Source organism: Sorex fumeus, unplaced genomic scaffold (assembly GCF_029834395.1).
Source record: "Sorex fumeus unplaced genomic scaffold, SorFum_2.1 ptg000024l, whole genome shotgun sequence".
Classification (NCBI taxonomy): domain Eukaryota; kingdom Metazoa; phylum Chordata; class Mammalia; order Eulipotyphla; family Soricidae; genus Sorex; species Sorex fumeus.
The window spans coordinates 50,593,054-50,619,136 of record NW_026606081.1 but is presented as its reverse complement, the minus strand read 5'-3'; the positions used below and the strand labels follow the sequence as shown (position 1 = coordinate 50,619,136).

The 26,083-nt window shown below is 49.6% G+C and overlaps 1 protein-coding gene across 7 annotated transcripts in view; it reads right to left on the bottom strand.

The window, feature by feature from the left end:
• Positions 1 to 1,785: 1,785 nt before the first annotated feature.
• Positions 1,786 to 26,083, bottom strand: part of HMBOX1 (homeobox containing 1) — a 150,096-nt gene continuing 125,798 nt past the window's right edge. For 2 of the 7 annotated variants that reach the window (XM_056113994.1, XM_056113995.1), the window contains exons 7-11: positions 8,000 to 8,082; positions 6,804 to 6,899; positions 5,155 to 5,249; positions 4,875 to 4,946; positions 1,786 to 3,195 (exon numbers count right to left, since the gene is read on the bottom strand). In XM_056113994.1, the coding sequence (XP_055969969.1) occupies positions 3,058 to 3,195; positions 4,875 to 4,946; positions 5,155 to 5,249; positions 6,804 to 6,899; positions 8,000 to 8,082 (484 nt within the window). In that variant the 3' untranslated portion in view covers positions 1,786 to 3,057. The remainder of the gene's footprint in view (positions 3,196 to 4,874; positions 4,947 to 5,154; positions 5,250 to 6,803; positions 6,900 to 7,999; positions 8,083 to 26,083) is intronic. The other 5 variants (XM_056113996.1, XM_056113997.1, XM_056113998.1 and 2 more) reach the window with 5 other exon arrangements.

The window sequence follows — 26,083 nt, the reverse complement described above, 5'->3', positions numbered from 1 at the left end:
CATGGTCCATGACGCTCTGCTGCACGAAGCCTGAACAGCCCCTCAGTTCACTGAGACGAGGAGAGACGCAGGGGTCTGGCCCTGGGTCACCCACTCCTGTCCCCTGCGGTCACGACTTCTGGGCACTTGCCTCAGCCAAGCAGGGGTGGAAGGCAGTGCTGAGGGGTCCGCCAGGCCCAGAGCATGTCCTGTACAAAGGAATACAGAAATGTCTGCTCCTGTCATTGCCCGAAGGATGGAGCAGGGGACACAGTGCCCAAGCCAGGTAGTGGACAGCCCCAGAGGCGCCAGCTCTGAGGACAGGGAAGCGGAAATCCCCACTGCACAGTCCATGGGTTCGAGGCCCCGTGGTGAAGGCCGGGTCCTAGGGAAGGTGGCGTCCACCCCTCTGAGCAGGTCTTTAAAAATGAACCGAAGGATGAGATCGGTTGCTGGCAGCTTCCCCGAGGCCACACCAGGGCTTCCCGCTCAAGAAGAATCCAGGTCCCCGAAGCAAGAACAGATGGAGAAAAGGGGCACAAACACCCGAGAACCAGAGAGGCCGAGCCCGGCTGCTTCTCTCCAAAGGGGGGTGGGCAGGGGCTCCTGTTAGTGCCAGCCTGGAAACCTGGAAGGTGACAACAATGAAAGCCACCACCCAGAGACACTCGAGCAGACACTGACAGCTGAGATGCGCCCGGCAAGGAAAACCACCAGCACTTGGGACTCCTGGCCCCGAGACTGCAGGAAAGCAAGAGCGCGACGTAAGGCAGTGGTACCTAGCGGGCAGTCCCGGGTTCTGGGGGAACATCCCCTCCCTCTGTTCCTGCTGAGCGCGGCACCCCGCTGCCCGGTGCTTCCCCCATGCCCCTCTATTCGCTGATGCTGCCTCCCCTTCTTAAAGGTCCTCAAAACAATGGAACCTTTTAGCTCCTCTCTGGCAGTCGCTCTACCCCTTTAGAAACTGCAGCTGTCTTTACCAGGCTGAATCTGTTTCTTTAAAAAGACCAGCCCGAACAAATGAGAGCTGCAATCCCGCCATAAAGAAGCTATCAATTATAATAATCTCCTCACAATAAATCATGGATGTGGCTTGTCACACTGTGTGTTTTTTTTTCTCTTTCTCCTTTTGATTCCACAGAGAATAAGCAGATAAAATTCCACCGCAATGGAAAGATACAACGTTACATTTCTTCTGAGCATTATAAAAGGAAAGAGAGATAACACAATCTCCTAATTGAAATAAAAATTGAAATAAAAAGTCAAACACACTGAGAAAGGGAATGAGCAGGGGATCATTCCTGAGAATAACAAATGCTCCTCTTGAATTTGTTGGTTCAAGTAATACAGCAGGACAGAAGGGAGGCCTCCACAGCGGCAGGACAGGCCGGGACGCCCCTGAAGCCCGCGACCACGGCAGGAAGCGCCCGCAGGGCTCAGGGCTCAGGGCTCGCTCTCAAGGGGAGACGCCCCGAAATGAAGCCTCCCTTCCTTGATGATTTCACGTCTGGGATGGGGGAGGGGGAGAGGTAAGGAATGGCACCGTCCTTCCAGCTCGGGAGCCGCGTCCGGGTAATGAACTCTGGATGGAGGCCCAGCCCGTGGCCAGCTCCGTGGTCCCCTTTACACCAGGCTCCGGGCCGCGGGGGGAGGAGACACGGAGCCAGGTGATTAGCTGACCGCAGCTGGCCGTCACCCCTCGTGGGGACAGCGCGTCTGCGAGCCCAGTGCCCGGCCCGCCGCCACACAAGGCCAGCGGATGGCGTTTTCTCTGATGTACGGATGATCGGTCATTTTGCTACTATGACAAGGTGATCACAGGGTGACTTTATAACGCAAGTTCACTGTTTGGTATTTTGAGTTCTCAAAATGAAAAAAAAAAAGATTTATCAAATATAAATATCTTTAAAAAGTAACAAAAGTGCTACATATGTGATCAAGGAAAAAAATTCCGTTAGTTACTGCCGCTTAAAGTATAGATTAAACTTTACAAATATTACCACATCCATTATCAATATGGCTTCCAATTATTAAATAAATTGCCTGTAGCGATAGAACGTTCCAGACCTAACGGACAGAGTAAAGAGAACACCAAACAGTCCCATCCCGTGGCCGCTCGCAGACCCACCGCCCTTCCTGCTCGCGTGAGGCCCGTCTTCACACCAGGGACCCAGAGCCTGCAAGTTGACTCCTCCGGACCTCGGCTCTGTCCTGGACAGACTCTTTTGGTAGCAGGGGAGCGGGACAGAGACAGGAGGCAAAGCATCTCCCACGCAGGGCGCCAGCACGCGCGCCACAGACAGGCGTCTGAGAACTGGCCTTCACACCCAACACTCATTCAGCTTCTGATTTCCCTCACGCTCTCAAGCTGGGTTTTGTTTGTTTCATGGATTTTGTGGCTTTCTTTTGTCTCTTCTGTTTTCTTTTCATCGTGGTCCCATCGACAAAAGGCAGTATTGTATCTACTCAGTCACACAGCTCAGGAGAGGAGGCGGCCGTCCGAGATCTGAGGCAGGGTCCGTTCGTGGGCATCTGAGCGCAGCACCCGGAGCACGGGCTTGGGCCGCGGGGACTGGAGAGGCACGGAGACGGCGGCCGCGGCTGACTCTCCCCACGCGGGGCTCCTAGTGCTCCTGCCCCCGGGGGTGTCCGCTGACCCCGGGCCACACCTCAGCTCGCAGCCTTCAGTCACGGGGGAGGAAAGAGGTTCTGACTAGTGTTACAGTAATCTACGGGTACCCAAGGTTGTACACGGAGCCTAATATCTGAGGACGGAGGTGACCTAAATACCTGGAAGCACTTTCTCGGGGTGCTAAGACAGAGCAGCAACATTGTCTAGCCTCGGGGGCCGGGCGAGGGGGGTCGGTGGGTCGGTCGGTCGGCTATTACGTACTGGGAGTTAATACTGAGTATATGCAGAGGCTGAGGGCACCATGCCATCTTCACAGAACAAGACCCTAACGGCTAACTGACATACAAGGGACTGCAAGTTATACTGGAAGAACACACGCCACGGACCGGAGGAGTCTGCTAAGGTGCTACGTCTACACTAGGCGGCTCCCCGGCTCGGCCCCCTCCTCAGTCGTCGTCCAGGGCCTCCGTCTTGATTTCGTTGGCTCCTTGTCGGGCCAAGGCCAAGATCGTGTGGTTGACCGCTGCCATTTCCACGGCTAATGAGATGGGGTCTTGGTGGTCACTATGGCTAGTGCTGTCGTCCTAGATGCGCGGGGACAGAAACACATGGCGTTAGCGCACTGGTGAAACGTTTCGCTCCGGCTCAAAGAGAAGCATGCGGGGAGGTCGCGAGGAGGCGGAGCATTAGACGGGGCAAACGGTGGGCACGGGCTCACGACACGGGAGAGGGGACATGTATTTAAATAGACACTGAATGGAGATAAGTCCAGAGACTTCCACTGACATTTTTATGATTCAACAAAAAGCATCGAAACAGTTTTATTAAAAAAAAAATTGGGGTGTGAGGGAGAGATTGCGCTACACCAGTATTGCTGGCTCTGCCTCCTGGCTCTGAGCTCGGGAATCATTCCCAAAGGTGCTCAGGGAGCACCTGTGGTGCCAGGGAGCAAACCAGGGTGATCCCTGTGCAAGGAAAGGGCCTTAATCCTGGGTATCTCACTGGCCCCTAAAATGGTTGGTTTTTTTGTTTTTGTTTTTTTTTCATTGAGAATTTTAACCCTTCTATTTGAAAGAGAGCTGACAAGGACGATTAACCTGGGTCTTTCTAGGTTTGGCACTCAAAAAAATTTTCTGAATCCACACTTACAAGCAGATGTCTCAAGGGCAACCTCAAAACAAAAATAAAGAAAACAAGACAAAACTACACACACCAGAATGTGATGCTGAAGAGTCAGAAAAAGAACTCTGTTCCAAACAGGAGGGAAACGGAACTGGCAGAAACAGTTCCCAAAGTGCACAGGCCTGCCCAGCTCTGCGTGGGTGCCCCGGGCACAGCTCAGGGGGCTCGACGATAAAGCTGCGAAGGGCCTGGTACTGCCAGGCTCAGCAGGCTCCGAGAGGGCATCACAAACAGCTAAGTGTCTCAGCCTCAGGGCAACGCCACACCAAAATGCTTTGGCAGAGGCGAGTGAGTCCCTTCCAAAGTGAAAAAAGCAGGAAATGTGTTGCTCTGAAGGCATCTGGGGAAAAAGTGGGAAATGCTCCCTCCCAGGAGTGACTGAACCACAGGCGGAAGGTTCGCAGCTTCTCACGGACCCTGCCTGGGAGTGGAGGAGCCCTGGGTTTGCTCCCTGGCACCGTGCAGCTCCCCAAGGACCACTGCCAGGTGGCACCCTACCCCCATCCCCAAAGAGGGAGAAAAACCAGGAATGTTTCCAATCAGAAAGATCCCGAGAAGGGCTCAGTGGGTCAAACAAAGAGCTGGCTTGCAGCCTGCAGGCTGCCTTCTCAGTGGGCAGCACTGCCCCGCCCCATCGGGTGAGCCGTCTCCGGGGTCAGCACAGGGGCCAGAGAAATGCCACTGGGCCCGGCAGTAGGACGGCCACAGTGCACTAGAGCAATGGCTGGCGTTGCGGGGGATGAGAATGGGGTCCGCAGCGGCCACGGGGCAGCCCCACTTTCTCGGCTGTGGAGTTACTCCATCCAGTGGCTACAGCTGAATGTCTCGTCCCCCCAAGCAGTGAAGAGTGAGTCCCAGAGAGTGAGAAGACATGCACTGAGGAGAGGCTGTGTGCCCGTGGCGGGGGGTGGCCTCCAGGCGCTATAGTGATGGGCTGTGGAGACAGGGCCATGCCCATAGGCAGCCCCTGGAACTTCTCCGTGGGCTGTGGGCGGGGGTTTGTGTGTGTGTATGTGTGTGTGTGTGTGTGGTGAATGATGTAACTTGCTTGTTTGGGTCAGATCCTTCTCTCTTCTTCTACCTTCTCTGCTTCTCTGCCTCCCTCTGAATTTCTTCCCTCCTCCTCCTCCCCATTGCGTACTTGCCAAGTGTCCTGTTGTATGACAACAAATCCGCGCGGGTGAGTAACAGCCGCCTGGCCTTACCACATGCCTCTCACATCCCGCGACCGTCTTCCTCGCCACAGGAGCAGAGCATGGGGACATCAGACCAGCTCCCTCCCCCATCCCACGACACGGGGCGCAGAACCGGCCTCTCGCAGGGTTCCCCCCACTGTCCCCAGGTGCCGCCCGGCCGCTCACCTGCTCCGAGTAGTCATTGCCGTCCACATCGTCGCTGTTTGAGTGGCCGCCTGGACTCTGCACGTCTATGCCATGGCTCTCCAGGATTGCTGCTTCTTCGAAAAAGCACATGGGTCCCTAAATCACCCGTCACACTGGAGGGCGACTGTCACCGACAATCCCTAATCATATGTCACACTGTTACGGCAGTCTGCTATACTGACAATCCCTAAATCATCCATCACACTGTACGGAGACTATCACCAACAATCCCTGAATCAACATCACGTTGTTATGGCAGCCTGTCATACTGACAATCTCTGAATCACCTGTCAAACTGTAGGGCAACTGTCACCAAGAATTCCTAAATCACCTGTCACACTGTCATGGCAGCCTGTCACACTGACAATCCCTAAATCACCCATCACGCTATATGGCGAATGTCACACAGATAATCCCTAAATCATCTGTCACACACACTATATGGCGACTCACACCAAAAATCCCTAAATCACCTGTTACACTACGATGGTGACTGTCACATGGAAAATCCCTGAATCACCTATCACATTGGAGGATGACTGTCACACTGACAATCCCTAAGTCACCCATCACACTGTAGGGTGACTGTCACACGGATAACCCCTAAGTCACCCATCACACTGTCACGGCGAGTGCCACACAGGTAACCCCTAAATCACTTGTCACACATCACACAGCCCAAACAAACACTCACATTGGTGCTGAGAAAACTGGGTATAATGAAACTGGAACTTGGGACTCCTCCACATTTTCCTTCTCAGGGTCTCCCAAGGGGTGCTGGGGGGGGCCCACCAGCGAGTCTGGGAATTCATGTAGGATCTGCTCGGCATGAAGCACTGCTGTGCTTCAGGGCCTTCAGGGCAGAACTGGGCGATGCTTGGCGGGGGACAAACCCAGGGGTGATACCCTGACCACTGCACTACCCACCCCAACTACCACCGATGCATTCGCTTTCTTTTAAATGCTGATGGTGGGCTTCAAGTATACAAAGCTGGGGAAATAACACTGTCCACCTCAAGCCTGTCCAGCCACAAGCCACTGTGGAGTGGGTGATGGGTTCACGAACACTTAGCAAGTAATTAACCCGTCCTCTGGGCTCAGGGCTCTATGAAGAACTGAAAATTCCAATGAACTACAAATATGATTTATGAATAAAATACAATGTCAGAAGCTTAAAACTAGCCCCCCACTTCAATCTCATCAGTTCACATTTCTTAAAATGCTTTTTCAAAGTAAAACGTTTTTCCTTGTTTGCTCATTTCTAACTGATTGAAAGACCATTTCATTCCAGTTCTATTAATCGGATGTTTGATACCATCTCAGTCACAGTCCAGTAATAATACAACCCAGAGCACCAAATCCCCCTCGGGAGACCCCCACGAGGAGGTAGGAGTCACATCTAATTGGACATTCTAAAGCAGGAAAACAAAGAGCTTCAGGTATAAGCATTACTGCATTATAAACAGCCTAACACTAACTCTGGGTTCTTAAAATGACCATGAAGGAAAGCACGAGGGCGGTTCCTGCCAGGGTGAGAGTCAGCATCATTCAGATCTGCAGTTCTGAAGTGAAGCCCCCTCCAGTGTGCCCCGCCAACTCAGACAGGCAGCAGCCTCTGGGTACATTACCGATATTGGCTCTTCTCTTGATCTCCTTCCGTCTGTTAGCAAACCAATTATAGACTTTCAGGGAGGTTACTCGTTCCAGATCTGAGAGTTTTTTGCCTGTGAAAGCATGCGATGAAATTGAGATCATTTGTATCAGACTAGTTTAAAGAGAGACACTCTTCTTTATTAAAGTTCTTTTGACCACATTCCCCACCCCCACCCCTGGGGATTTTTAAAGCATTACCTAGCATTCCGCACACACTCAAATATTATTGAACAAATAACCATATAAATGAAAGCACAAAACAGCAATTGCGTGTTGTGCTTCGATTCAGAGAGCCGCACGGTGTCTAAATGCTCCAGTGCTAAAGCCTTGGTCATCGAGGGCACTAAGTTCACCAGCCGTGCACGGAGGCTGTGTTTAATCAGCGCCATAGATGAAGGCTACTTTCACCAAGTCTCTGGGCAACTGCAGTTACTGACGGCCTGAAGATCCTCTACTTGGATCCTGTTTTTTTAAGACAGAGGACAGTCCTCGAGCTTCCGGGCAGTCTGGAGGAAACCCTGCCCTCCTGTTATTTCAGCCATGCTGGAATGTACATCTGGGTGCAGGCTGCATTTTAGAGTCATTCTTTGCTGTCATGAGACCGCTCAGTGGTGGTTGGGGTACACTCTTGGTGGGGCTCCACCCTTGCAGCCATGGATCTGATCTCTCAACTGTGACTTGGGGGTGGGGTGGGGGTCCCTGACTATGCTCAGGGGAACCCTATGTGCTGCCGAGGATTGAACCCAGGCTGGCTGCTGTGGACACTCTGTCCAGTCCAATGGTTTTTGGTTGATACTATAATGCTGGATTAAAAAAAAATCTATAACCTAAAAAAAAAAAGTTTCAAGGCCTCCTATCTTTAATTTCTACCCCTCCCCCAATTTTTCTGGTTATTTCTGTTTTTTGGGGGTCACACCCAGCTGTGCTCCAGGGTTCCCTCGTGCAAAGTCAGGTGCAGGGGTGGGGTAGGGCATGTGGAAGCGGGGGTGGAGGCTGGCCTCCCAGGCTGCTCTCCCCAGCCCAGGCTCCACCCCTAAGTATTCTGCATGTCTTGTCCCTGGATGAATTTGGTGGGGGGTGAAACTGGGAGGAGAGACGGGCGCTGCAGTGGCCAGGATTCTGGCCTCCCTCGGGAGGTGGGGGGTGTGGGGGGGGGAAGCTGCCGCCTTACCTGGCTTCTGTATGACGGCATTGCAAGCATTTGCAATTTCTTCTCTCTTTGCTTCATCTGGATATTGATTCTCATTGAAGTAGCTGCAGAGGCAACCAATTAAGACATAAATGTGAAGTTTTAAAAATGTGCTAATGTACATCCCTGAGAAAAAAAAAGTTCTCATGCTCCTCACTACAGCATGGAGTCTGGGCCCTGCCAGGGTGGAAATGGCACCTCTGCGTGGTGCTGAGGATGATGTGACAGGAAGCCGAGTCCTTCCTCGCTCTGTTCTATGCGGCGCTAGAGAGCAGACCCATGGCCTCACACCTGCAAGGCAAGTGCTTGAGAGCTGAGACACGTCCTGGGCGCAGGTACAGAGTTATCAGGGGACTTAATTTGGGCAAATGCAAGTTACATCAGCCATGTGTGATCAGTGGCCTCGGCACTGGGCTGGGCAGGCCTGTTACTGCTGGGCTGTGCCGTGAGTCCCGCGCAGCTGAATTCCTGCAGCACAACGGCCAACAGTGCAGTGTCCGGCCATTGGGCACCATGTCATTCACAGCAGCAGAACCCGCCTGATGGCCCAACAGAGAACCGAGAGCAGATAAGGGACATCTATATTTACACACAGCTTTTAACAACGTCAGAGCTCTGCCTGCTGGCCTGGGGACTTGTCCACACCATATTCCTGTGGGGGAAACCACCGCGGAATAATGAGCGTGTGAAAGGGTCAGCAAGAACATGGAACTCCCGCCTGACCCATCTGCACGTGTCAACGTTGGCAGGGTCGCGCTGGGCCGTAAACACTGAAGGCTTAGTGTGACAGGGAGAAGAGGAAGAAGATTCAAACACTCTCTCTATCTTTGTCCATGTGTTCAAAGCGCAGACGTGAATCAGACGTTCTTTAGAGCCCACTGACCCTCGGTTCCATCTGTCAGTGGGCAGTTTACACAGGCTGGTTTTGTGCCTTGAACCTGGAAAGTTAAGATGAGAAAATGGTCCCTTCCAAATTCCAAATTCTAGTATCTCCTGTCTATCCACTGTCTCTCTTGTCGGTGCTGGAGGAAACTGCTCCCCTGGGAAGATGGGGGGGCTGGGGGTGTCCCAGAGGCCTCTCTATGGAGGCCACCCCTGCCTGCAGTCCCAGCTCTCAGTAGCAGCTGTCACCCAACAACCTAACCTTTCAAAGGCCTAAGGCACAGGGCTGTCCTGTCAATGTTCCCCCAGTGACCATCCCCCACAGTGGCCATCCTCCAGTGACTATCCCCCACAGTGGCCATCCCCTAGTGGCCACCCCCCACAGCGACCATCTCCTAGAGTGACCATCCCCCAGCAAACATCCCCCACAGTGACCATCCCACAGTGACTATCCCCCCAGAGTGGCCATCCCCCATGGCCATCCCCCAGATGAGGCTTGGTGAGTGAGCAGATCCGGAAGGATGCACCGGCTCCAGGCACTGGAGGCAGAGGCAAAGCGAATGGTAAAGACAAAGCGTCTGAGGAGGCCCACAGACGTAAGGCTCATCTCTCTCCCCAAGTATCGTATTTTCAATGATGAATTACGTGGACACCCTAGTACCACATCACATTATTGATGTGTCTCAATTAATAGTAATGACAATCTCCTGAACGTCTTTCCCATAAGAGGATGCGGTGGGGCCAGAGCAATAGGACAGCAGGGAAGGCATTTGCCTTGCACGCGGTCGACTTGAGTTTGATCCCCCGGCATCTCTTATGGGTTCCCCAGCACCACCAGGAGTGACTCCTGAGTGCTGAGCCAGGAGTAACCCCTGAGCATCGCTGGTTGTGGCCCAAAAAGAAAAAAAAAAAGGCTAAGTGATCGCTCAGAGAACAGAGAGAATCAGAGACAATAAGGACATTTCCGTTAGCCACTGACAGAGGTATTAGGGTGGGTGCCCGGGAATCTGACAGCAGCTGTGTGGTCACTAGGGGAGAGAGTGAATGACTATTAGGGAGTGAGTATAAGAAGGAAATGGGCAAAACTAGAAACCGGTTTCGGTGAAGGCGTCTGGGGAAGCTGAGAAGCATCTCAAGAGAAAGCCAGCTCCGATCTCCCCGCACTCTGCACCATCACCCCCAGCTGTGGCCACTGGTTTGGGACTAAGAGTTTAATACAATTATATCAATATAGGATATTTTGGTGAGGTGTGTGGGGGGGGCACACCCAGTGATGCTCATGGGTCTCTCCTGGGCTCAGGAATTTTCCTAGCCCCTCTTTTTTTGAAAACCAAAGACTACCAATGAGGTTGGGAAATGAATCAACCAAGTCATCCCAAAATGTAAGTTCTGGCTTATACGAGGCGAATGACTAAATGGGAGATAAGGGGAAGCTGACAGCACTTCAGGGAAGGGGCAGACGCTCTAATGGAATGCTGTGAATACCACAGAGAAAACTCCCAGGGTCAGAACCTGCTTCTCCCAGCTGATATCTGAAGGCATCTAAACGTTAATAAATGACATCTAGCAAGTAAAGTCATAAGACACTTTTTGTCTCTGAATAGGTAGAGATGAAAGAAATGGGGGGCCTTTTACCCACAAAGACCTCCAGGCTACTCTGGGCCCGCAGACCTGGGCTCTCAGTCTGACGCTCCGTGCCAAGACTGTACTAACCACTGCCAAGAACACCCTGCAGCGACCCGGTTGGAGGGCAGTGTGGGCCAGAGGGCAGGCGACTCTTCCCCACTGGATGTGGAGACCCTGGCTGACCGTCGGAGCGACGGGCACAGGAGGCAGAGCTGGCCACTCTAGGCCATGCGGAGACTTTGGAGGTGCATCCTCGCTCTGCTTTGGCCAGTAAGGCAGGCCCCGTGTGGGCAGCTCCTGGACCTGCACGTCCACTTGGAACTGCAGAACGTGGACTTACCAGGAGGGGGACGGAATTTTGGAAGGACGGAGCTGAGGTCACACTGGACCCTAAACTTAAGGAGAAATGGAAAGACGGAAATAGAGGAGAGCCCAGAAGGAAGCAGACGCTGGAGAGACCCACTGCTGATCTGAAGGGGACTGTCGCCATCACGTGGCCTCGGCTAAAGACCAAGGCCGCTGACACATCCTGCCCATGTCCAGCTCGAGCCACCCACAGTGCCAACACAGCACAGGAAGGCCAGGGCGGCACTAAGGGACGGCACTGCTCGGCGGGAGAACGCCTGGCACACAGACGGTGCTGAGCAGAGTACTAGGACTGACGGCTGAGCTGAATAAGCTGGTCTCGCTCTGATCTGGTCAAATAACAAAAAATTCCAACTTCGACCCTTTCGTCTCCACTACAAAATGAACTGGAAATCTTTTTTTCCTTTTCTTGTTTTGGGCCATACCCGGCTGTGCTAGGGGCTTACTTACTCCTGGCTCTGACCAGATGTGGCAGCGAGGACAGAACCTGGGTCAGCTGTGCATAAGGCAAGCACAAGGTTTGCTGGACGATCTCTCTGGCCTCTGGCTGTCATCTCGTAAAAATAAAGCTTACCACTATTCTTCACTAGAAAAGTTCTAATAAATTAAAAACATTTTTTTTAAAGTAGTGCAGGGGCCAAGACTCAGAGACTATAAAATCCAGCTCCTGGACGAGACCAGTGCAGTCTCCTGCCCCTGCGCCTGGCTGTTCCTCACCGGGGTCCCTTGGAGGGGAGCGGGTTGAGCTTTCCTCCCCGCCCCGACCAGGGCTCCGGCAGCGGAAGACCTCCAGGACCAGCCACCACCATGCCAAGACCACACTCCGCACACATGAAGGTACTGGCAGAGGGACAAAGCCACGTGGGTTCCGGGGCCGAGATCTCCAAGCCTACCCGGATTGGAGTTGAGCATCCTCCACCCAGATCCTCCAAATTCCAGTAGGCGGGGGTCACACCCACACCTGGCCCCCTGGCGCCGTGTAATCCCATCAGTGGCCAAGACTCAGAGACTATAAAATCCAGCTCCCAGACGAGACCAGTGCAGTCTCCTGACATCTTATCAAGACATCTTTTTATGACATCTTATTATCTCATTTCTACTTTGGACAAACTTGCAGGCTATCGAATGTAGCCTGCCCACAGGGCAGAGTCTGGCAAACTCCCCGTGGCGTACCAAATATGCCAAATACCAGTAACAATGATGGGTCTCATTCTCCTAAAGAGCCTTGAATATAATCTCAGGGCTAGGATGAAAGAGACGTTACTGGGGCTTGCTCGAGGCAATCGACAACGAATAACAGTGCAGGGGATAAAACCTTGCATCATGAACATGCAAGGCAAGCACCACCATGGCCCTGCCAACAGGGCCTGCATCTTCAGCAACTAGTGACAGTAATTTTCCAGAATCTGAACACTGAGTACAGATGAGGATTTCATTTAGTACAGCACAGATTACTGCTATGAAAATGAGATGTATAATAAATAATGCTCTTAGGTAGACTCTAGCTGGCTGGCACGTGAAGGTTAAAATTTTTTTAACTTTGTTGTATGTCTGAGAACTTTTGCACTAAAATATTGTGAAACTGAGTAACTGGTCACAATAATAAAAATGATACCAAGGGTAAAATTTGGGTACTATTCCTATTAAATCAGAAACTAGGGGCTGGAGCAATAGCACAGCGGGTAGGGCATTTGCCTTGCATGCGGCCGACCCGGGTTTGATTCCCAGCATCCCATATTGTCCCCTGAGCACCGCTAATTTCTGAATGTAGAGCCAGGAGTAACCCCGTGCATCGCCAAGTGTGTCCCCAAAAGTAAAAAAAAAAAAATCAGAAACTAGGCAGCAAAGCCACCATCCCAAATGCAATTTTTCCTTTTCCTACAGTTTATCGCTCCAGCCAACGGGAGGGCCTTTACCTTTACCTTTACAGTTTATCATTGAAAGTCATAATTACACAAGCCTTGAAAAGGAATTAAGAAACAAACTGGGAAGTAAGGTCATACAATTATCATGTGCACATTAAAAAAAAAAGAAACAAAAAATATCTTAGAAGGGGTGGAGCAATAGTTCAGTGGTAGCACTTGGCTTGCACATGGCCGACCTGGGTTCTACTCCCAGCACCCCACAAGGTCCTCTGAGCCCCCCAGATGTGATCCCTGACTGCACAGCCAGGAGTGAGCCCTGAGCACTGCCAGGTATGGCCCCCAAATAAAACAAAACAAACAACAACAACAAAAATGTCTTGGACATTATCAAATGGTTGGGGAGTAAATGAATAAGAACATCAAAACCTTTCCATTTGTTAAAGAGTCAGCGAGAGTCAGCTGGACATGTTACTAAAAACAAGACATCTATTTATAGGAATAAGAAAAGTTTAGATAAAAACAAAAATACCTAACAAGAAAAATATAGAAACCACACAAATAACTAGATTTTTCTCACTTTACTGATAGGTGTAAAAAAGATTTAAGAAACGGAGAAACACATAACACATCTCTTGATTACAAACATGATGTCATTTCTCAAATTAATTTTTAATATTCCAATGTAAATTTTTTTCTCTCTTTTCCTTCTTTGTGAAAGTAGTATAAAAGTCAGTATGATTTTAATGTTCATGAAAAAAACAGATGAGAAAGCTAAGAATACTTGGAAGTAAACTGCAATGAATGGGCCTTAGGCCCTATTTGGCCAATATTATAAACTTGTAGCTAACAAAGGAACTTTGTAAACAAATAAGAAACTTAGAGCTGAAAAAGAGGGAAATTTGGGAAGTAAAAGTGGATTTAAGTCCTCACCTTATGAACTCAATATATTAAAGGCTAAATGTAGAAGTGAGATCATTAAACACACTAGAATAATACTTCAAAATGAAGCATAAATTTGTAAGAATAAAGCACTGAAATATTCTATCTAATTAAAATTGTAACTAGATGCAAATATAGGACAGAAAATTAAGATATAAATTCCTACAGATAATATTAACTATATATTAACGCACAGCCTGCTCAAAGTTTTCCTCAGAAACAGAAGATGGGAAAAACACTTAAATGCCTTCCATCCGGACAATGTCACTCTCACCCCCACACTGGAAAGGCCAGCATGCAGCAACAAAAATGACAGACTGATCTCTCTGATGAACGAAATCCTCAAGAAAATCACTGAGAATTCTTCCTCTAGGTTTCCTTGGAGCAGGTGATGTGAAGTAGATTTGTTCTGAGCCTGCTAAGGAGGCAGACTTGGGGGTGGGAGGGAAACTGGGGACATTGTGGAGGACGAGGATCACACTGGTGTCAGAACTTGGAATGTCTGCAACAACTATATTATGAACAACGTTATAGACCACAATAATTTAAAATCAAGTTTTTAAAAAATCATGGCAAACTGGGGCCAGAGCGATAGCATAGCTGGTAGGGCGTTTGCCTTGCATGCGGCCGACCTGGGTTTGATTCCTCCGCCCCTCTCGGAGAGCCCGGCAAGCTCTTTTATCTAGCCTGCACGGCAAAGCCTGGCAAGCTATCTGTGACGTATTCAATATGCCACAAACAGTAACAACAAGTCTCACAATGGAGACGTTACTGGTGCCCGCTCGAGAAAACTGATGAACAATGGGAGGACAGTGACAGTGATGGTAAACTGAGTCCAATACATCGGAGGATCAGTCACCTCCTCAAAGGGACAGTCTCCTAGAGTACAGGCAACACCCCACAGTTAAAAAGCATAATCTGAAACTATGTGGTCTCAAAGCCCAAGCAAAACAGAATCACATAAATTATTCTTAGTAATTTTCTTGATTTATCTTAATGCTTCCTGGAAACAAGCAAACTTATACTTTCAAAGTTTGTTTTGTAAACACACTATCGCACAACAAAGATGTTTTATTCCCTCACATGCATTTTTTTATAAATATGAACTCATTTTTAATATTATAGAGCCATCCTATAAAATGACTTTTTCCAAATTTGTCTTTAAAAAGGTATGGCTATATGGAAAGGCTGAAGTAGAAATGAGTTCCATACGAGAAGCTATATCATTTCATGGCTTTGCAGCTTAAAATTCTAGCATAGAAAAGCCTCTGAAAACAGATTTCTCAGTGCAAAAATTAGTTAGGTTTTCTGACAAATTAAAGATCTAAGATGTAAGTAGCTGAGTTTGGGAACTCTAACTTAAAAATGCAATAGAGTCCTATAACACAGCTCATTACAAATGGATTTAGGCATATCAAAATAAAGGTATTTGGATTAAAGTAGATCCACAGAGTGAATAGAAAGTTTTCTAGCTAGAAGGAGCCTGTATAGCACCTTTATTCTGTAGATGAGATGAACTTTACAGATGAGGAACCAGAGAGAATAGACTTATTCAAAGTCCCACATCCCACTGGGGCTTCCTGTCTCAGCTCACTGGCTAAAAGGCCTCATCGGAAGGACTGTAACTCAGCCAAGTTGCGGTACTGTTTCAGACTTCCTTTAATACCCAAGAATAGTTGAGATAAGTACCAGGAGGTCTGCTCCATGGCTTGGAAGCTGGCAGCACATGCTGCGGGAAAAGGGAGCTCAGACAGAGAAGGGAACACCAAGTAACGGGTGTTTCGAGGACTTGCTCAGGATGCAAGATGTGTGCTGAAAGTAGACTACAGACGGAACATGATGGCCACTCAATACCTCTATTGCAAACCACAACACCCTAAAGGAAAGAGAGAGGAAAAGGGAATACTTTGCTACAGAGGTGGGGCGGGATTTGGGAGGATGGGGGGTGGGTGGGAGGGTTACTGGGTTCATTGGTGGTGGAGAATGGGCACTGGTGGAGGGATGGGTACTTGATCACTGTATAACTGAAACCCAAGCATGAAAGTTTGTAAGTCTACAACTGTGCCTCATGTGTTTCACTAATGAAAATAAAAAGCACTGTCACCGTAGCACTGTCCTCCCGTTGTTCATCGATTTACTCGAGCGGGCCCAGTAACATCTCCATTGTGAGACTTGTTGTACTGTGTTTGGTGTATCGAATACGTCACGGGTAGCTTACCAGGCTTTGCGTGCGGGCGAGATACTCTTGGTAGCTTACTGGGCTCTCCGAGAGGGGCGGAGGAATCAAACTTGGGTTGGCCAGGTCAGCCACGTGCAAGGCAAACACCCTACCCGCTGAGCTATCGCTCCAGACTAATAAAATAAATAAAGATTCAAGTCTCTATAGCACTGGATCATCTAAATCAAGCTCCTAGTAACTAGTAAATTTCACTAGTTCCAGGGAGCAAAGATGTGGCCACACCACTGGTCAGAACACTGACGGGCACAGAGCCAGAGCTGCCTCTCATGAGGAGACGAGATGATCTGAAAACCACCCAACACTGGCCCAGCCACAGGAGACAGATGAACAGCAGGACTTGCTGCTGAAATCCATGTCACCACACAGCGCAGTCTGCGGGGCCTCTGCAGATACCAGCACGAACAAAATTTTCTCCAAAATCCCTCCTGCGAAGACTCAATGTATAAATGTTTGCTTTTCTTACAGCGCACTAACTGCCACTGGCCTGCCCTGAGAGCTGATAAACAGGTTTCATGGTTAACACCAAGTCAAGAGCAGAGTTGTCAGGACACTTTGCCCCATCGCCAAGGCTGCTGAGTCACTAATCCTTAACAAGCATCCCTAAAGGAGGCGTATGGGGACAGGGACGGGATGAGAGGGTGGGTTCAGAGCCAGTTTTCTGCAGTGTCCTTGGAGTCTTTCTATGAAGACCATGTAAAAAGAATGACAATGGTTTATAAGGTAACACTGTCAGATTCTGATCCCTGAAGGAAAAATAACCAAGGAGCAATGTTTTTCTTGACTGAACCCCGCCGAGCTCAGCTCCTATGTGCTCAAGCCTCCATTTTAAGGAAGAAAGAGAGAAACTGCACCAGAGAGCAGCGTTTGGGTCTTTTCAGTTTCCTAACAGATGCACCAAGGGTGAGGATGAGGTGGGTTCAGGCACGTGGGAACGGGAAGCGGGGTCAGCAGTGCCTCCCGGGCACAAAGCTGCAGCGTCCTCGGCATGGTGTCGCCTTGGCCAGCAGCTGCTTTGTAAGACAGATCTGTAAGGTGACCTGGAACTGTTTGGCTTCTTACGTTAGCTGTACAGGTTGTCCAGAGACAGGAAGCCTACTTTTATCTTTTTTTTTGGGGGGGGGGAAGCCTGGAAGGGTCAAAACCCCAGGGATGCCCAGAGGTACTCAGGACCCCGTGGTGTCGGGGTTCAACGAGGCTCGTGCGTGTGCTCTAGCCTTTGTGCCATCTCCCTGCCAAGAAGCCCACCTGAAATGAAAGATCCTTCATTTTAAACAGCCCAGTGACAGGCCAGACACTGCTGGCCAGCAGGGCACTATAGTGAACTGGATTCTTAAGATCGACATATCCTGAAGGTTTTTCTTACAATCAGTAACTATGTTTCTGCATCATAATTCTCACCAAAAGGGGGGATTTCTGGCTATCTCGTTTTGTGTTCTGAAATGAGAACTCGTTCTAGCAGGGAGAACTCTCAACAAACGGCAAACCAACCACAGCCAAGAGCAGAGACGCTCAAGAGAGCCAGGACACGGGAGGGGGTGGGGGGAAGGGGCTGTCAGTCCCCTGCCTCTCCCAGACACAGACATGGGCAAAGACAGTGTCACTCAGGAATTACTCCTGGCAGTTTTATGCCAGGGATCAAACCCAGGTCGGCCCCGCGCAAGGCAAATGCCCTACCTACAGTACTATCACTTGGGCAAAGGCAGTGTTTTAGGAATGACTTCAGGGATGCCCCAGGGACTGGGAGGTACTAGCAACTGACCACTGACCGGGACCTCTGGTCCTTTGAAAAGTCTAACAAAATCTGATAATGCCGAACCAAACACAAACAACAAAAACCACCTTACTTATAGAAGGGTTCTATTCCCCAGGATTAAGATTATCAAAATGTCCAACCTAAATGGTTCATCATGCAGGAGGCCCACGTGTGATTCCAGCCACCTCGGGGGGCTGCAGGGCACCACTGGGGCGACCCTCCAGAGCAGAGCCAAGAGGAGCTCGGGAGTACAGCTGGGAGCGGCCTGAAAACCAGAACCAAAAAGGTCTTTTAGTGTTAAGTCAAAGGAGAAACTTTGGAGAATGTTTCCAAGGGTAGAAGGTTTACAAGAGGTTCCATGATGATTGGGATTTTGATGGTAGTATAAAGACCATTTTCAGATGCTTTTAATTAGAGGTAAAAAAAAAAAAAGCGTGTCCATTCAAGCCACCTCAAACAAAGGTAACTAAAACAGGAGGATATTTACTCACAATTTCATATTTTACAAATTTGAGATCTTCAAAGGAATTAAGCACATGTGAACTTTGGTAAGTGCAACAGAGTTCACGCAAATTCCGAAATGTTCAGTCTACCAATGATTTCCTACGAGTACTATTGTAATGGGCCAGACCACATCTGTCTCGCCAACTACTGCATCATCAAAATTCCTGGTACAAACCAGAAGCTTTCCTTTCCTTCTCTCCCTACCCCCCTCCTTCATATATATCAGTGCCTCTGAACCATCGCCTTAGCCCTCCCTCCACCAAACAAACAGTTCTTGAGTTTTAAAAAAGACAGGTTTGGGGGGCTGAGTGGCAGTCCAGAGGTGAGGCACCTGTACCATCTGGGGCCCCCCAGGCATTGCTCCCAGGCCTCATGGGCTGTGTTTGAAGGTTCATTAGTTTTCTGTGGAGATTTTAGTCCATAAATTCTGGTCTCTGCTGGTATTAATATTTATAGTATGATGCTTATAATTCTGCCTCTGGGATGATTCATATATTTGTGGGTGACTCATCTCCTATAATCCCAATGTTTACCAAATGATCCTTCATTCTCTGCAAACTGTGGTCACAGAAGGGTGCGAGAAACGTGGGGTCTTTTGTCCCGGTTAATTGGCTCAGGGACCAGAGAAACAGAGGTCTATTGTCTGTACAAAATGAAGCTGCTGGCGATCTATACGAGGTGGGGTGGGGGGGTCGATTTTTAATCTGCTTTAAAAACATTGTCCTAACTTCTCTTTTGGCTATTTCTGTTTGACCAGAAAGGAACCAGGAAGTAGAATTTGCCAATTTAAAAATGCATTTAGGGACAGTTCATCTTCTGACTGGCTATGAGATATGGATTGGGATAACTTTACCTGTCAATAAGTGGGCAAGTTTTGCTGTTTTTTCCCTCAAAGAGTCTAATGGACCGAAATGAGGTCATGCCCAGGCTCTAGCCACCGGGTCTAAGTGTTGAGAACTTCCTTCTATTTGCAGGCCCAGGAGGTGGAGTTCATTACATTCCACCAGAGTCATTCCATAAGGACTCTGAGAGAGGATAAACTCTTTTTAACATTCAACTTCCAGCATCCATTAGCTCTGAAAGTTAGAATGTATTCGTGCAGCACCGTCTCTCCGGGCGCAGCCCTGGCATCAGGAGAGGGGAAGGAGGACAAGCCTGGCAGTGCTGCAGCAGGGCACCGCCAAGGGCGGGCGAGGCTCGATCTTCTGTCCTCACCACGATAGGCGGACAAACATGCTTACAAGGACCCCATGCCAGTTAGGGGGCGGGGGGGGGGGGGCTGGGGAGTGATCAGGCCATGGGAAAAGTGCATTGGAGCCTTCGGAAGTCACTTTGGGGCTGTTTTAAAGTTATTGGACTGGATTATTCTGAAGCAGTGAATTATTATTTACCATGTAATTGAATAGAAGGCCTCACGACTTGAACAAAATAGAGAACGCTGTGTTCCTTTATCTGCCAGCCCTCCCCCCCTGCAGCCCTCTGCCAAGGGACGCCAGGGGAACAACGTTTGCTGCTTTTGTTTGAGTAGGAAGGTCTAAAACTCATCGAAGCACGTGCGATGGTGCTAATGGCCCAGCCCTGCATGGCACAGGCAGCCCCAGGCCTAGGAGCAGGCAGAAACACTGCTCTTGCCCACAGGGCTGGCCTGGGGTGCTGAGACTCCCACCAAGCTCACCTCGCAGACGGGAGAGGGGCTCCCAGCTCCCCCCTCAAACTGTACTGAAAGTAATTCCAAGTACGCTACACGAACAGGGACACAAGATCCCACATCATGGTGTCCGTCTGTCATAAGTGCTGTGATCTCTCTTCCGCATGTGGGAGGACACGGGACCTTTTCAGTATAGGAGTTTGGGGACGCACACGGCAGTGCTCAGGAGTCTTGCCTGATGGTGCTCAGGGGCGAATTGTGCTGCGCATGGAACGGGGTCAAGAACAAGGCCAGTGCCTTACCTCCGGCCTCTCTCTCTGCCCTAACACTGAAAGATTCCCGGGTCTACTAGGGCCTGCATGTAGACCTGAAGGGTTGGAGAAAGATCCCCAGGGTCTCATGAGTGCAGAGGCAGCCCCCGAGCCCCTGTCCACACAGCTCCGTCCCTGCGGCCTCCTGTGCCCAGCCCTTCTCTTCTGAGTCTCATTCTTTTTTTTTCTTTGTGAAAGAAGATGTATTTCCTTTTTTCTTTTTTTAAATTTTTATTAGTGAAACACCATGAGGTACAGTTTGTGCTTGGGTTTCAGTTATACAAAGATCAAGTACCCATCCCTCCACCAGAGCCCTTTCTCCACCACCACCAGTCCCAGTATCCCTCCCACCCCCCAACCCTCCACCTCACCCTGTCTCTGTGGCAGGGCCTTCCCTTTTGTTCTCTCTCTCTCCTTTTGGGTGCTGTGGTTTGCAAAAGAGGCATTGAGTGGCAATCATGTTTGATCTATAGTCTACTTTCAGCATGCATCTCCCATCCTGGGAGGATCTTCCCAACACCCTTTACTTGATGCTCCCTTCTCTATCTGAGCTGCCTTTTCGCCTAGCATGTGTGGCTGGCCTCCAAGCCATGGAGTAAACCTCCTGGTACTTATCTCGGCTATTCTTGGATGTTAGTCTCCTATTTTGTTACTTTATGTTCCCCAGGTGAATGCAATCTGACTCATTTTGCTTAGCATGATACTTTCCGTGTAGTACCACTTGTATGTAAATTTCATGACTTCATCTTTTCTAACAGCTACATAGTACTCCATTGTGTAGATGTACCAAAGTTTCTTTAACCAGTCATCTGTTCTTGGGCATTCAGGTTTCTTTCAGTTTCTGGCTATTGTAAAGAGTGCTACAATGAACAAACACGTGCAGATGTCACTTCGACTATACATTTTTGCCTCTCAGGGATATATTCCCAGGAGTGGTATTGTTGGGTCAAATGGGAGCTCAATTTCTAATTTTTGGAGACTCGTCCATGCTGTTTTCCAAAAGGGCTGAACCAGTCGGCATTCCCACCAGCAGTGAAGAAGGGTCCCTTTCTCGCCATATCCCTGAGTCTCATTCTTTGGTTTTGAAGGCTTTTGGGTCCTTTGCTCAGGGACTGCTCCTGACAGCCGTGAGGGGCCGGCCGCCAACTTACCAAGCAGGTGCTCAGTCCGTGGCACCACTACCCTGACCCCTCTGAGAGTGTGTGTGTCTGGGCTACACCTGCCAACAGTGCCCACAGGCTGCTCCTGGCTCTGTGCTCATTGCCCCGGGGACCATATGAAGTGCCAGGATTTCCCCGTCCCCTCCTGTGACCTCTGAGATCTGACCGCTGCACTGGACAGAGCCTATGGGAGTAACAGGTAGCTTCGATGATACTTCCGCCTGGGTCAGAACACAAGAACGCTCCAGGCATCCCTCTGCAAATGCCCACAGTCTCAAAGTTCTTATTCACAGTCTCTTGCAGTGACTATTTAATAAGAAAGGGACATGCTATTAAACACCCAACTGCCATACTTATCACTTACACTCACTGTGTTTGGTGATTCCTATATGATCATTATGATTCATTTTTTTCTTTTGGTTTTTGGGCCACATTCTGTGGCACTTAGGTTGACTCCTGCCTCTGCACTCAGGGATCACGCCTGGTGGGGCTGGGGGGACCGTATGGGGTGCTTTGGATTGAACCCAGATTTTCTGCATGCAAGGCAAGCACCCTACCTGCTGTACTATTGCTCTGGCCCCATTATGATTTGCTTTATGGGTTTTATTTTTCTTTGTTCAGACCACATGGTACCGGGATGAAACTCAGCCAACCTTGGCCTCCAGAGCTTTGAGCTCTCTCTGCAGCCCTAGATGGGGGTCAATCTCCCATGACCTGATGGCACTATTTACCCAGGGATGCTGAGCCAAAGTGACGGCTGGGACTTCTAACCAAAAAATGTAGGGCGTTTGCCTTGCACTCTGCCGACCCGGCCAACCTGGGTTTGATTCCTCTGCCCCTCTTGGATAGCCCGGCAAGCTACCGAGAGCATCTCGCCCACACAGCAAAGCCTGGCAAGCTACCTGTGAAGTATTCGATATGCCAAACACAGTAACAACAAGTCTCACAACGGAGACATTATTGAGTCCGCTTGAGCAAATCGATGAACAATGGGAGGACAGTGCTACAGTGCTACTATGTTATCAAAATACAAATGTGACATAAAAATATGCAAACCAACTGTTGAGGCCCACCAAACAAATCATATGAATCATCTAATATTCTGAGCAAATCTTTCATACGGAAGATTTTCTACCTCTCCCAATCTCCATATGTACATTTGTGAGTTTTAACATTATAAGGATATAATTCTCCACACCCCATGGCTTAACCATGTTCCTCTGAATTTACATATGTCACACGTCATTAATTCCATCATGATATTCTACTTGACCAATTAGCAACTGCTAATGAGTAGTAAAGCATAAGCTGGAAACATTCACTGCATTTCCTGTGCAACACCATCCCTCTGCATCTCCCTCGTCAGGCGACCACGCTGCTACTCAGTGTGAAGGGCCTGTCCAGTGTCCCCTCATTGGGCGACCACCCTGCCACTCAATGTCTTGTCTTCGGCTGCTTCACTCAACTGGCCAGCAGCAGAAGGAAGAACAAACGAGATGCAGTTTCTTTGTACTAGAGAAAGTTTTCCTCTTAGAGATGAAATGAAAAGCAAATAGAGGAGCTGGAGCGATAAGCACAGCAGGTAGGGCGTTTGCCTTATACGTGGCTGATCCGGGTTCGAGTCCCAGCATCCCATATGGTCCCCCAAGCACCACCAGGAGTGATTCCTGAGTGCAGAGCCAGGAGTAACCCCTGGGCACCGCCAGGTGTGACCCAGAAAGAAAAAAAAAAGCAAGAAGAACAGATGGCCCCTAGGCACTGGGGATGCTCATTCTCCTGTGTGGTGAGGGATAAGGAATGGCCCGCCGTTGTGAGTGGGGGAAGCAATTCAACCAGGACTGCTCCCTCTGGGGGCAGCACTGGCCCCTCGAGTCCAGATGGGCACAGACCAGTGAGAGGTCCAGGCCCAGCAAAGGAACCAGCGCAGGCCTGACAGACTGGTTGCCTCAGAATGGCGCTGTGCTCTGGTTCTCAACCCTGAACCTTAGAACTGTTCCACATTCTCGGGGGCCTCAAATGAGAAGGAAAAAACTTGGTCCTGGGCCGCTCTGCTCCCAACAGGCACAAGGATTTCCAAAGACTTAGATGAAGTGGGTGGATGGGGGCATTTTTTCTACCAAGCCCTGTGTCTAAGAGGGATCAGAGGCTCCAAACAAAAGAGATTAGTTAAAAAAGGAGAGCAACACACTTCTGGAAGCTTGATGGGCCCTTGGAAATGATACATTTGCTAATAGCTCTGAAATGCTTATGTTGACCAAGTTCCTTTTAAAATGAAATGGGGCAGTATATACTTCAGTTTATATTAGGGGCAACTTAGAAGTGATCAAGGACGGTGGGGATGGGGATGGGGTGGGGGTGGGGGGGAGGATGCAGTGGAGACCCCAAAGGGGAAGAGAAAGAAATGGATGGCAGTTTCTCTGGCAAACTGGAGAACAGGAAGTGAGGAGGGGAAAGGGAGAAAAAGGGGCTCAGCAGGGGGAGGATGAGTGAAAGGGCTCAAGCCAGAGGGAAGAAAAACAGAAGGGAAGCCAGAAGCAAGGGCTGCCTCCTTCCACCTTTGCATCTCAACTCTGGAAACGTTTCTCAGAAAGGCAACTCTTAAAGGCAACGTGTCCTGTTCCTCGCCCCCTATCCCCACTCCAGATTCCCACTGCTGCTGGGGCATCTTGTCTTGAACCACCAGCCCAGCAGTCAGGCATCACCAGAGGGACCCCTGCAACCCCACGCAAGAACCAGAAAGAAACCAAAGACCAGGGGTAACATTGGGTCTGTGGGCCCAGAGAGTTGCGATCGTTCCCTCCTTCCTTACAAAGCGAGAAAGCCAAAGGCATCTCCCAGCTCGCAGGAATTTGCTTCTATCTTAGAAATGTACCTCCAAGGGGCAGAGAGCTCTGTAGGGGGGGAGCCCTGGGGGTGCCCCCCAAAGTGAGTCTCCAAGTGTTGAGCTCGGCTGAGAACAAAGTCTAGAAGATTTCCTGGATTAGCTTTCACAGAGCACAGTGTCGCCATGAGAGAGATTCTTTAAGAATAACGGGAAGTGTCAATCCCAAACAGGAGAGGTTCATGTCATTTGGAGATTTAACAAAATCCACAGACAGATTCCTGGGCCTCTTGAGCCTATGTGACTCCCTCACCTTTACACAGACACAGATACACAGACATACACACACACGTCACAGCAGAATCGGGGCTTGTTTCTGAGTCCGTGGAAAAGGCCCTGAGATGCTCCCTGCAGGCCAGGCCAGGCCAGGCTCCCGGGGAGAGAGGCAGAGCACCAGGGAGCAGGCACTGCAGCTGTCTACACCACGCCCAGTCTGCGGCTAAATATAGACAGCAGCTTCTGGAAGGACTGGGGACTGGTCTCTCTAACCTTCATAGCTTGGGCAGTCACTGCAAAAGGTAGAAGTCAAAAGGAGAAGGGAGACGGAACCAAAGAGATGAGAGCTGTCCGAGATGCTGAGGATGCCAAGAGAATTCAATGACCAAAATCTCAAGCAAAGTTCTACAAACACCCTGTATGATGATCCGCCTTCTCTACTACGCAGACCCGCGCAGGACACACGCACACTGGCGTGAACGGCTTTGTCAACTCACGTGCCTACAGCCCTGATTAGACATTCAGACTGTAGAGCAGCACATTAACAGCAACGCCACCAGATTTACAGCCATGATTTAATTTGTTAGCGTATTGGGCTGGTGATGCTATTTTTGTTCAGGAAGAGGCATTTTTATCCTAAGGCACTATTTTTAGGCTCTTAAATTTTGGCCTAAAGCTCACTTTCAAGCTGAAGATTTTAATGCTGATTCTATGCCTTAAATATCTGGGGTTAATATTTTAAAACTGTTTGGGAGATTGACTAAAAAAATCACAACAAAGTGTTTCTTATAATTTCAGAGGGTTCTATGCTTTGGTGATGATTTTGTTTTACACCGTTTGTTCACTGAAGATGAACATGAAAACAAATTAAAGAGAAGCAAAGTATACACTGCAGGGATTTTGTTTCCATAAAAATATTAGTAAGAGGGGGAGGGAGGGAAGGAGGGAGGGAGGGAGAGAGAGAGAGAGAGAGAACAGAATTAAGGAGCTTGCCTTCATGTGCTGAACCCAGTTTAACCCAGCACCACACACAGCACCCCAACAACCCCCAACATCCCCCTCCTTTGCCAATATTAATATGCAGTAGTTTTAATGACAAACACAGGTATTCATTTTGTCTTCACTTTTCAGGGCATACCCAGGTATTTAAGTGGTTACTCAGCAAGTCTGATAAAAACAGTAAAAATTAGTGAGTCCTCTAAGTAAATGATATTTGGAAGGTTCGCTTGGGATGGGAGATGCGTGCTGAAAGTAGACTATGGACCAAACATGATGACCATTTAATACCTGTATTGCAAACCATAGGGCTGGAGCAATAGCACAGAGGGTACGGCGTTTGCCTTGCACTCGGCAGACCAGGCCAACCCGAGTTCGATTCCTCTGCCCCTCTCGGAGAGCCCGGCAAGCTACCCAGAGTATCTCCACCGCACAGCAAAGCCTGGCAAGCTCCCCGTGAGGTATGGATATGCCAAACACAGTAACAACAAGTCTCACAATGTTACTGGGCCCACTTGAGCAAATAGATGAACAATGGGAGGACAGTGCTACAGTGTTACAGTGCAAACCATAACACCCGAAGTGGGAGAGAGAGAGTAAGAGGGAATGTGCCTGCCACAGAGGCAGGGGGTGGGAAGAGATAGGGGTGGCGGGAGGGATACTGGGAACATTGGTGGTGG